The sequence below is a fragment of the Sorex araneus genome, chromosome 3 (assembly GCF_027595985.1).
Source record: "Sorex araneus isolate mSorAra2 chromosome 3, mSorAra2.pri, whole genome shotgun sequence".
NCBI lineage: Eukaryota > Metazoa > Chordata > Mammalia > Eulipotyphla > Soricidae > Sorex > Sorex araneus.
Window position 1 is genome coordinate 76,040,996 of NC_073304.1, and position 12,228 is coordinate 76,053,223.

General features: G+C 46.4%; 1 protein-coding gene and 1 long non-coding RNA gene across 2 annotated transcripts in view; one reads left to right on the forward strand and one right to left on the reverse strand.

The window, feature by feature from the left end:
• RPGRIP1 (RPGR interacting protein 1) overlaps nucleotides 1-12,228 on the reverse strand; it is a 32,794-nt gene that overhangs the window by 1,940 nt on the left and 18,626 nt on the right. The window contains exons 7-10 of the mRNA XM_055130767.1: nucleotides 9,756-9,948; nucleotides 6,671-6,743; nucleotides 3,258-3,275; nucleotides 2,474-2,604 (exon numbers count right to left, since the gene is read on the reverse strand). Of these exons, the coding sequence (XP_054986742.1) occupies nucleotides 2,474-2,604; nucleotides 3,258-3,275; nucleotides 6,671-6,743; nucleotides 9,756-9,948 (415 nt within the window). The remainder of the gene's footprint in view (nucleotides 1-2,473; nucleotides 2,605-3,257; nucleotides 3,276-6,670; nucleotides 6,744-9,755; nucleotides 9,949-12,228) is intronic.
• The window catches only part of LOC129403382 (uncharacterized), a 116,144-nt gene continuing 108,325 nt past the window's right edge, over nucleotides 4,410-12,228 (forward strand). Inside the window, exon 1 of the long non-coding RNA XR_008629165.1 lies at nucleotides 4,410-4,463. This is a non-coding gene — a long non-coding RNA (uncharacterized LOC129403382). The remainder of the gene's footprint in view (nucleotides 4,464-12,228) is intronic.

The window sequence follows — 12,228 nt, forward strand, 5'->3', positions numbered from 1 at the left end:
CACTGGAAGAGTATGCAGAGAGGAAAAAGGGCAAGAATTGAGTTAGGACCAGAGAGATAATACAAGGGATGGGGTACTTAATTTGCGTATGGTCTACCCAGGTTCAATCCCGGTACTATATATAGCTATTTGAGGTCCCAGTGGACTTCCGGGTCTGACCCAACCCCAAAAAATTTTAGGAGAATTAACATTTAAAGGAATAATTTATGAGGGGCTGGAGAGATAGCACAGCGGGCAGGGCGTTTGCCTTGTACACAGCCAACCTGGGTTCGATTCCCAGCATCTCATATGGTCCCCCAAGCACTGCCAGGGGTAATTCCTGAGTTAAGAGCCAGGAATAACCCCTGTGCATCGCTGGGTGTGACCCAAAAAGCAAAAAAAAAAAAAAGAAAAAGGAATAATTTATGAAAGAAAACAAGATGGAGTCAGAGCACGAGGCTTAAGGCGCCTGTCCTGCAAGTGACTGACTGCTTTTCAGTGGTCTGTGGTCTCCTGGAACCACCACCACCAGTAGTGACTTGAAAACCTTCAGAGAAACCATGATCACCCAAAGGGGGATATGGAAAGTCAAAATGATTTAAAAGGGGAGGACAGTTTTTGTATTGGGGCAAAGAGGTGGGCCACACTCAGCTGTGGTCAGGACCACTCTTGGAGGTCTTGGGGGACCATGTGCGGTGCCAGGAATGAAACCCAGGTCAGCTGCATGCAAGGCAAACACCCTACCTGCTGTATTATTAACTCTGGCCCCAAGGGAGAACAGTTTTGAAAGAATGAATGTGGGGCCAGAGATTTCAATACGGTGGGGGGGGGACCGGAGTAATAGTATACTAAGTAGGGCATTTGCCTTGCATGCAGCCAACCTAGATTCCATCTCTGGCATCCCATAGGATCCCCCAGCACCGCCAGAATTAATTCCTGAGTGCAGAGCCAGGAAGAACCCCAGAGCATCATCGGATGTGACCCATAAAGAAAGACAAAAAAGCCAGAGAGCTCAGTGGTCTAGAATACATCTTTGCGTGCAGGATGCACATAGACGTGATCCTTCACACTAGTCATTTAAGTACTGCTGGATATGGCCCAAAACCCAAAAATGATAATAATCATTAGATGTTTACAAAAGTCAAGTCGGATGAGTAAGAAAACCAATTGGATGTGACAGAAAAATAAGAACAATCCTAAGATGCTTGAATGTAAACTTAATTGAAACATAGAAAGTATTAAAATAGGACTGTGGGCAACCTCCAGGGTTCAATTCCTGGCGTTCCACATGGTCCCCTGAGCACTGCCAGGAGTAATTCCTGAGTGCAGAACTGGGAGTAACCCACAGAGCATTGCTGGGTGTGACCAAAAAATTAAAAGGATTGGAGTGAGTCATAATTGAAAGAGCTGAATTTTGAGTGGTTTGGGGGCGTGGGCATGGGGAGGGTCACACCTGGTAGTGCTCAGGGATCATTCCTAACAGTGTTAAGGGAATCATACGATGCAGTTGGAGATGAACAGGGATTGGTGGTTTACAATGCAGGCCCCGTGGGATCTTTCTGGCCCCAGGTTTTCTTTTTAAAAATCCTAGACCGGGGTCAGTGTGGGGGAGCGGAGCAATAGTAAAGTAGGTAGGGCATTTGTCTTGCACGAGGACATGTGTGCACGGTGCTACTCTATAAGGCATTTGCATCCCACATAGTTCTATGAGCTCTGCCAGGAGTAATTCTGAGTGCAGAGCCAGAAGTAACCCCTGAGTACTGCTGGGTTCTGGCAAAGAAAAAAAACAACCAAAACTTCAGAGACCAACCTGATTAAAGCCTGTGAACAAAGGAGATCATAGTAAGATTTTTTTAAATCCAAACTAAAAGTATTTATTGCCTTGAGGGATTCTGAAGTCAGACCAGAGAGAGACTTACCAAGACCCAGTTTGATCCTCAGCACCCCATATAGTTCTCCAAACACTGCCAGGACTCATCCCTGGGTACAGAGCCAGGAGTAAGTCCTGAACACAGCCAGGGGTGGTCTTGCTCCCCCGCCCAAAAAATTAATGATGCTTAAATTTGATTGAAATCAAAATGTCTCCAAAAATATATGTGGGACCAGAAAGAGTACAGGGGATAGTGCAGGCCTGCAAGCAAGCGTGGCTGCGTCTCCAGCCACCACCAGGTGTCACTCCTGAGCACTGAGCGCCACTGGGTGTGCTCTGACTCTCCGCTTCATCTCCCAGCACCACTAAAATTCCCTAAATCAAACATTAGGGATTTATAATAGATTCTGGTTGTCATTTATAATAGATTATATACTAGAATTACTTATAGATTCTAGCTGTCATGTGGGCAAAGTAAACTGACTTTCATGCTTGATCTAGAAATAAAGTTGCATTGATTTCATTCCAGTTGTGTCTCATCAACTGCATTAGAGGCAAAACATGTACCTGAGGATGATTTCTTTAGGAACAAGGAGGACTGAAAAGCCAAGGATTTCTACTTACTGTCTAGTTCTTGCTCTAGAATGTCTTTTCCTGATTCCAGGATCTTCCGCAGTTCCAGATATGCATATCCTACTTCTTGACATTCATCCTGTTCCTCATCCATAGGCTCACTCACCACTGTAAACTTGAAACTAAAGGAAAGAGGGAATTCCACTTAATTCACCATTGCTGAGACCTTAAACTTTAAAAAATAAGTAGTCATATATTATACAATGTCTTTTCAAACTCACTTTCATTTTAAGAGCTTGCAACATATTTAAAGTAACAAAGCTTGAGAAAGGAATACTAAGACTCATGATAATGTAGTTGTCTCAAAACTGAATCTGTATGGCCAGAGAAATAACTCTGGACTGAGCTCATGCTTTGCATGCAGTAATGCCCAGGTTTGGATCCCAGTGCCACATGGTCCCCAGGAGATTGCTGGGAGCAAGCCCCAGGAGGGCCACATAGTCCCAGTGCTACCGGGTGTGACCCCAAAACAATATGTTTACAATGTTGGGGTCTCGGGGTGTGACTCAGTGGTAGAGTCTAACATGCATGAGGCCACTAGTTCAGTTCCAGCATAGCACCATCCTGATATATGTCAGGTACAATCTCAGCAACACTGCTGCAATCCTAACACCACAGCAAAGTGTGCCATATCCGGAGCACTGCAACTAAAGCATATTCAGGTGTCACAATGACACTAGAACTGTATGTACAGCTCCTGGCCTTTGCAACAATAGCATGGAACCGGAGATAGCTCAACAGGCTGAGCTCAGGCTTTGGTGCTGGTCACAGGTACTGACCAACTGCTTGGTCCCTGAAAGCACCACCAGGTGTAGCTCCCCTGAGGACCACTGGTTGTGTTTACAAAACAACAAAAACCATCTGGACAACAAAGATGAGAGGGGGAAAAGGTGTTCATAATGTAGATTAAGGACCTGAGATAGGGACTGGAGAGACAGTAGAGCTCTTAAAATGCTGTCCATCCCAGTTACCTTACACAGCATGTGGTCCTCCCCCACCTAGTACTACTATGAGTGATGACTGGGCACAGGAATATCACTGAACACTCCTAGGTGTGGCCCAATACACCCCCCCAAAATGAGAAGTGAGGGTGCGCACAAAGCCCAAGATTATGGGAGGTACTGGAAGAGGTTTTAGTTTTTTAATTTGGGGTGAGGAGTGGTTGGGTGACCCCTGGTGGTGCTCAGGGAACCATATGCAGTGTTGGGGATTGAACCAGGGTTGGCCACATTCAAGGCAAGTGCCTTAAGCTTTGTACTATCCAACCATGAAAAAAACTTTGAGGTGATGTCAGGGATTGAGTCCAGAGCCTCATACAGACAAAGTAGGTATTTTACCATGTCTGGATTGACCTATTCTAGATATTTTATATCCCTGTGAATTTTGTTTAATTTTATTTTATTTTATTTGCTTTTTGGATCACACCCGGCGATGCACAGGGGTTACTCTTGGCTCTGCACTCAGGAATTACCCCTGGCGGTGCTCAGGGGACCATATGGGATGCTGGGAATCGAACCCAGGTCAGCCGCGTGCAAGGCAAACGCCCTACCCACTGTGCTATTGCTCCAGCCCCTCCCTGTGAATATTTTAAAACAAATGTTGGTTGGGACAAAAGAAACGGAACTGAAAATTCAAGCTCTTACAGGCATGGTAAAGGACTGACAGTATACTTTGCATGCCAGAGGCCATGTTCAATCTCAGTATCAGATAGTCCCCAGAGTACCCCCAGGACCAACACAAAAGTACTGAGCAGGAAATAACCCCAAGCATCACTGGGTGTGGCTCCAACCCAAAACCAAACCAAATAAAGACAAGCTGTAAGAATTTCTGAGGGGGCTGGAGCCATAGCACAGCGGGTAGGGCGTTTGCCTTACACGCGGCCGACCCAGGTTCTAATCCCAGCATCCCATATGGTCCCCTGAGCACCGCCAGGGGTGATTCCTGAGTGCATGAGCCAGGAGTGACCCCTGTGCATTGCTGGGTGTGACCCAAAAAGCAAAAAAAAAAAAAATTCTGAAAATGGGGGCTGGAAAGATAGAATGGTCAGGGTTCCTGGGTTCTATCCCTGGCACTATGCAAGGTCCCCCAAACACCTCCAGGAGTAAGCCCTGAGCACCACTGGGTGTGGACTCCCCCAAAAAGACTTACTGAAAGTGATACATTTTTTAAATTTATTTTTTGTTTTTATTTTTTGCTTTTTGGGTCACACCTGGCGATTCACAGAGGTTACTCCTGGCTCTGCACTCAGGAATTACTCCTGGTGGTGCTCAGGGGACCATATGGGATGCTGGGAATCGAACCCAGGTTTGCCGCACACAAGGCAAATGCCTTACCCGCTGTGCTATTGCTCCAGCCCCAGATACATTTTTTTTTTTAATTGTTGGGGCCAGACCAAGTGGAGGCGCTCTTTTTTTTTTTTTTTTTGCTTTTGGGGACACAGCAATGAAGCTCAGGGGTTACTCCTCACAGTGCTGGGGGGACCATATGGGAAGCCAGGGATCAAACCTGGGCCTGCCGTGTGCAAGGCTAACACCCTACCTGCTGTACTATTGCTCCGTCACCGCATTGGGACATTCTTAACCATCCCTGGCCATTGTAATAAGGTAAAGATAAAAGGAAAAAAATAGAAAGATTTATAATTCAATTTTTTTGTTTGTTTTGTTTTTGGGTCACACCTGGCGATGCACAGGGGTTACTCCTGGCTCTGCACTCAGGAATTACTCCTGGCGGTGCTCAGGGGACCATATGGGATGCTGGGATTTGAACCCGGGTCGGCCGCGTGCAAGGCAAACGCCCTACCCGCTATGCTATCACTCCAGCCCCTATAATTCAATTTTAAAGGATAAATATTATCTCTAGGTTTGTGCTTATTTAAGTGACTAGCTGGAGATGTCACTCGGTGGTAGAGTGAAGATTTTGCATATATTGATCCTGGACTTGATCCTCAAGACAGAAAAATAGAATTACTAATACAACTAGAAAGTAATTTACAGTCAGGGAGACAGCTGAAAGTACTGGAGCACATGCCTTGCACACAGGAGACTTGAGCTTCATCCTGGGTACCTCATGGTCCCCCAGCACTGAGCTAGGGAGTAACCCCCAGGCACCAACCATCAGGTGTGGCCCAAAAGCAAGAATAAAATTGTACTTCGGTAGAATATTCAATAAATGAAATTCAATAAAGATAAATTATATAGGAGATGGGGCTGGAGTGATAGCACTGCGGGTAGGGCATTTGCCTTGCATGCGGCCGACCTGGGTTCGACTCCCAGCATTTTATATGGTCCCCTGAGCACTGCCAGGGGTAGTTCCTGAGTGCAGAGCCAGGAGTGGTCCCAAAAAGAAAAAAAAAAGAAATATAGGAGAGAGGGCCAGGGGTGGCTCGGTGCCAACAGCACTTGCCTTGCAACAGTGACACCACGAGTTTGATCCAGTACACACAACTGTGCCAGGCGATCATCTCTGCAGCTCTACTGTCTGTCCACTGGCATCAAACAGGATGCCATCTCCAGCCCACCGCAGTGCCAGCACTGCAACTAAAGATACACCAGGACTGCAGCCCCGTGGGCACATCTGTGAGCGCCGCAGCAACTCCCAGCACATAACACAACAGCGGAGGGCAGCCCCGACAAGCACATGTGTGAGCACCACAACAGTGCTCAGCTCCTTCCGTGAGCACCAAGACCAAGTGCGTGCATGATCTCCGATCAGCATAGCAGCAGAGGAGAAGAAAGGGGAAAAGATTAAATCATCATGAAGCGTTAGGAGGCTGGAGAGGGACCAGAGCCATAATACAGCAGGTTGGGTGTTTGCCTGGCACAAGGCCAAACCAGGATCGATCCCCGGCACCCCACATCATCCCCCGAGGAGTAACCCCTGAGCATTGTTGGGTCTGACCCAAAAATCTGGGGCGGGGGTGGGGGGGAAGAAGGCAGGAGAGACAGTATAGCTGGGTGTTTGCCTGTGTGCGACTGACCCAAGTTCCATCCCTCCCACCACATAGATTCCCCCCGAGCCTCTCTGGAAACAATCCTTGAGCAGAGGCTAGTAGTGAGCCCTGAGCACCACCATGTGTGACGCCTTCCTTCCCCTCAAAAAAAAAAAAAAAAATCAGCATTAACAACAAAGCCAAATACAAACTCCTGAATTTGTTGAGTATCTCTTTCAAAGTGGAGAGCAGACACTTACTGTCTTTGTCCATTCAGCATGGTGAAGAGAAATTGCCTTCGACCTTGATGCTTCAGGGGGTTCAGGTCTATCACTATATTTAGGGTAAAAGAGGGTAAAAGTAAAGATTCATAGACAAATAGGCTCGGAAACCTTTTTTTTTTTTTTTTTGGCTTTTGGGGTCACACCCAGCCAGGCTCAGGGCTTCCTCCTGGCTCTGCACTCAGAAAGCATTCCTGACAGTGCTCGGAGGACCATATGGGATGCCAGGGATCGAACCAGGTCCGCTGCATGCAAAGCAAATGCCCTCCCCGCTTGTACTATTGCTCTGGTCCCCAGGCATTGAAACTTTTTTTAAGTGGCCTAAGTTAATCCGATATAAAGCAGATGGCTGACCAGGGCTCTAGAGAGAGTTTTGGTTTGTTGCAGTGCCTGGGATGGTACAGCCCCATGCACTGTACCACAGAGCTACAGCACAGAATAGTCCTGATAGTGACTAAACGGCATAAAGCCTCACATGTTTACTGTGGACCCTTGAAGACATTCACTGACCCTGAAAAAATGGAACCTTATAATCTACACTGAAGTTTATTCTACCATAAGCTGAGAGCAACATGCTTTCACCACTCCACGGCTAGAAGAATTCTACAAGTCTGCTATTAAGGCCACCTAGATATAAATTCAACTCAAATACCTATCTTGGCAGCTACTCTCCCCTTCTCTTATTTCTGCAGTCTCAAATAAATTTAGCTATGCTTGATTTTTATTTGGGGGTGACACCGTCAGTCCTAACCATCGTCAGAGGGCCATATATGAGTACAGAGGATCAAATTGGAGTCAGTCTTATGCAAAGTAAGTGCCTTAACACTAAGTGTTTTGTCTCTCTGGCCCCAAATTAGACTGTTTTGGAGCCAGAGAAATAGAACAGTGGGTAGGGTATTTGCATGCGGCCTACCCAAGTTTGCTTTTTTTCTCTCTCTCTTTTTGCATCACACCCAGCAATGCTCAGGGGTTACTCCTGGCTCTGCACTCAGGAATTACTCCTGGCGGTGCTCAGGGACCATATAGGATGCAGGGGATTGAACCCGGCTCGGCCGCATGCTAAGCAAACACCCTATCCATATACTATATTGCTCCGGCCCCCGCATACCTATTTGTTCCCTGGCAACCCATACAGTCCCCTGAATCTGCCAGGAGTGATCACTGAGCACAGAACCAGGAGTATGCCCTGAGCACTGCCAACTGTGGTCCGCAAACAAAAAAGAACAACCTGCTTTTCAGCCTCTGTTTTAGCTTGATTGAGTTATGAGATTAAGTTCTGTTGTTTATGGGGCTCAGCTATCACAAGGCCTTCCCTCTCCCCTTTTTCCAGCCAGTAACCTTGAGAATGCAGGACAGTGCAGTGCCCTTGAGCATGGAAGATAAAGACTCCAGGTCACACCAGCTGCCCACTCCGGGCTGCTTGGAGGCTCCAGACTCTGCATCCGGGCAGTTTATGGTGCTGGGGACTTGACCCAAGCCTCCTGCACACAAAGCATGTCTTCTGTCTCCCGAGCTGCCGCTGGCCCCAAGTCTGTTTAAAACAACTGAGAAATAACTAGTGTCTTGGGTAATCTTTAAGGAAACTAAAGAAGAAAAGAACAAGAAATAGCTTCTAGGCATTTAAGATGTGGCTAAGGCATTTCTTACACAGGACTGATCCCCAGAATCACACCGTGTTCCCCCAATCCCTTCAGGAGTGATTCCTGAGCATAGAGTCAGGAGTAAGCCCTAATAAGACCACCAGGTGTGGCCCGAAAACAAAAGTTTATCACAGGACTGGAGAGATAGTACAAAGGTCAAGGCACTTGGTTTGCATGTGGCCAACCCTGGCTCAACCCCTGGCACTGTATGGTCCCACAAGCACCAACAGGGTGACCCCCATGCCCTGAATCGGAAGTCGCCTCTGAGCACTGCCAAGGGTGGTTGGCATTTGGGCAAGGGCGCGGGTGGGGGTGGGAGGGGGAGATTGGGCCACACCCTGTGTTGCTCAGGGGCTACTCCTGGCTCTGCAATCAGGAATCACTTTGATGGGCCCCAGAGGGATCATATGGGATGCTGGGGATCAAACCCGGGTTGGCCACATGCAAGGCAAATGTCCTGCCTGCTGTACTATCACTCTGGCCCAGAGCACTGCCAGGTGTGGCCCAAAGTAGCTGATCCAGAGGGCCAGAGTGATGGAACAGGAGGTAAGACATTTTTATGCCTGGTCAATCCTTGACACCAAACATGGCCTCCTGAGCAATGCGACCTGTGATCCCTGAGCACAGAGCCAGGAATACCCCTTGGGCACTGAACAAAAAATAAAAAATATGATCCAACTATATGGAAGGGGACATGGGTGCATGATGAAATTTTCTGCCTTTAGATAGGAAATCAGCAGATATGTTTTAAAGTAGCAGTCAGGAAATTTCTGTGAAACCACTACAGAAAATACAGAATCAGATATTACAAGTAGCCCAGAAAGTGGAAAATAAGCAGTGTAGCGGGTGCTGGAGAGTTAGTATAGGGGCTAAGGCATTTGCTGGCCTTCCATGCTGCAGGCTAGGTTTGATCCCCATTACCAAATATGTTTCCCTGAGCACAACTTGGAGTGATCACAGAGCTAGGAGTATGTCCTGAGAAACTACTAAAACAATATTTAAAAAAAAAAGCAAAAAATAAAAGTAGTGTAGGTGGCTTGTGAAGAAGGGATAGAACAAAGGGCTGTTTAATATTAATCAAAAGCAATTTTTTAAAAAATAACAATTTTAGACCTACATAATACATCTTTTTCTTGGGTTGGGGGGAGGGGTTGAGGTCCCACCTGGCAATGCTCTGGGACTACTCCTAGCATATTCATGCAGTGAACTGGGGTGGTCACATGTTTTCTCTCTCTCTCTCCCTCTCCCTTCCCCTCTCCCTGAGTTGATATTTCTAAATCACAGGAATGTATGACTTGGCTAAAGAAAAAAAAGAAAGATAAACAGAAGAAAATAAAATAGCTGCATATACCCATCACGAGTCCAGAGTAGCTCTGACCCCAAGCTAAACGTCACCCTCCCAACTCCCCACAGGGATGCCTCACCCTTGCTGAAGTGGAAATGGATCACTTCTCCCGGCCTCGGCTTCCTCAGGGATACTGGAGTCTCCGTTTCAGATAAGGGCAGGTCGTAGAACTTGTACTCCACATAGACCTGTTTTATATTCTCATCAGACATCACTTCGGCCTCTGGGTAGAAGGCCAGGGAGACAATTTCAATGCACATCTTCTCTGAGTCCTGATAAGGAAAATACTTATTTCCTATAGGTCAGTGATGCTCAAGACACTGTTTCCCCCCCATCTGATTAATACACTACTCTCTAGGGAGCAGCCTGAGGCACAATCCACCTACTCTATCATTCCTTGACAATCCACTTAGAGGTTAAAGGGTACAGGGCCAACTTGACCAAAGTGTCCCCAGGGAATCTAAAGGGATTTTGTAAACAGAGTCCAGATATCCAATCTCCCAGTTCAGAGAATCGTTTCTCAGCTGTCTCTGCTGCACAATCAAAGCACTTTCTAAACAAATTGCTTTTTTCCAGCTTTCACAGTGAAAACCAATCCAGCATATTCCTGAGTGAACCCCTGAAGAATTCCTGGCTCATATTAAAGAACTGTTTTAGTCACAAGAGCCAGCAACATTTTCAGCTTCACTTCTCAGTTGCTGCAACCACCAGAGTCCTCTCTTTCAATTCTATTATTTATTGCAAGACCAGAGTGACAGGGCGCTAATTGGGGTTTGATCCCCAGCATCCCATACGATCCCCGGAGCACAGCCAGGAGTGATTCCTGAGTGCAGAGCAGGTGTAATTTTTCCTTTTCCAAAAGGAAAAAAAAAATATTGAGGTTCTGTGACTTACAGTGCTCTCAATAATGGTTTTCTGTGTACATAATTCTGTCACCAAAACCATCACCAGTGTACCCACTCCTTCCCCAAGAACTCCAGATTCCCTCCTTTCCAAGTCTCTCTCTCTCTCTCTCTCTCTCTCTCTCTCACACACACACACACACACACACAGAGACACATATACACACAACTCAATTGTGTGAATCAGCTCACCCATCGCAGATTTTTTTTAAAGAAGATAAGTAGGATAGAGAGATAGAACAGGGATTAAAGTGCTTGTTTTAAGCACATCTGACTCTGGTTTGATCCCTGGTACTACATATGTACCCCAAGCATCACCAGGAATGACCCCCGTACAGAGTCATTTGTAAGCCCTGAGCACTTCTGGGAAACAACCCTTCCAGAAAATAAGGACATACAATTTAGGAGTCTTTAGAGTAGTCTAACATGTGTGATGTAGAATTCAAATTGCTGCTTTTGGGGTTGATCTGAGTGTCTGTGTGAAATTTTGAATCTTGAATCTAGAAATCTTGACTGGAGGGGCTGGAGTGAGCACAGCGGGTAGGGCCTTTGCTTTGCACGCCACCAACCCGGGTTTGATTCCCAACATCTGATACGGTCCACTGAGCACCGCCAGGAGTAATTCCTGAGTGCATGAGCCAGGAGTAACCCCTGTGCATTGCCGGGTGTGACCCAGAAAGAAAAAAAGTAAAAAAGAAATCTTGACTGGAATCCCAACTCTAACTGACTTTATAGTCCTGGATACTATTAACTATATCATGGAATCTTTACTTTCATGATATCTAAGATTAAGCTATCACTTAGCTCTAATATCCCATGGTTCTGTTTTATAAACATTTATCAATCACAATTCAGAGCTCCTATTGGTCATTTTATTGCTTTTCCTTTTTTGTTTGTTTGTTTGTTCTTCTGGTGGGGGGCCAAACTTGGCAATGCTCAGGGGTTACTCCTGGTTCTGCAGTCAGGAATTAACGGGACCAGTCAGTACTGGAGATCTAACTAGGATCAGCTGTGGCAAGGCAAAAAAAGCACCCGTGCTACAATGTTTTAAAGAGTTGTAACTACAAGTTTTGAAATTGACTCAAAAACTTTGTACACTGACAAAAATAACCTAAAACCAAACACAGAAGAAAAAAAAAAACTTTAGAGGTGCTGGAGCGATAGCTCAGTGGGTAGGACATTTGCCTTGACACAGCCAACCTTGGTTCGATTCCCAACATCCCGTATGGTCCCCTGAGCATCTCCAGGAATAATTCCTGAGTTCAAAAGCCAGGAGTAACCCCTGTGCATCGTTGGGTGTAACCCAAAAAGAAAAAAAAAAACACTTTTGAAACAATTACCTCAAGGCTCTCCACACAGAAAGTTTCCCTCCCTTCTAGCCTCCACTTCCCAAAGAAATGTGGGGGTGGAGGGAGGGCTATACCTGACAGTGCTCAGGGCCTCCTCCTGTCTCTCCCTCAGGGATCACTCCTGATGGAACTCACAGCACCATATATGGGATGCCAAAGATCAAACCTGGGTCAACTTCATGCAAGGCAAACACCCTACCCACTGTATTATCTCACCAACCCTTGAACCTGTGTTTTTTTTTTTTAGCTTTTTGGGTCACACCCAGCGATGCACAGGGGTTACTCCTGGCTCATGCACTCA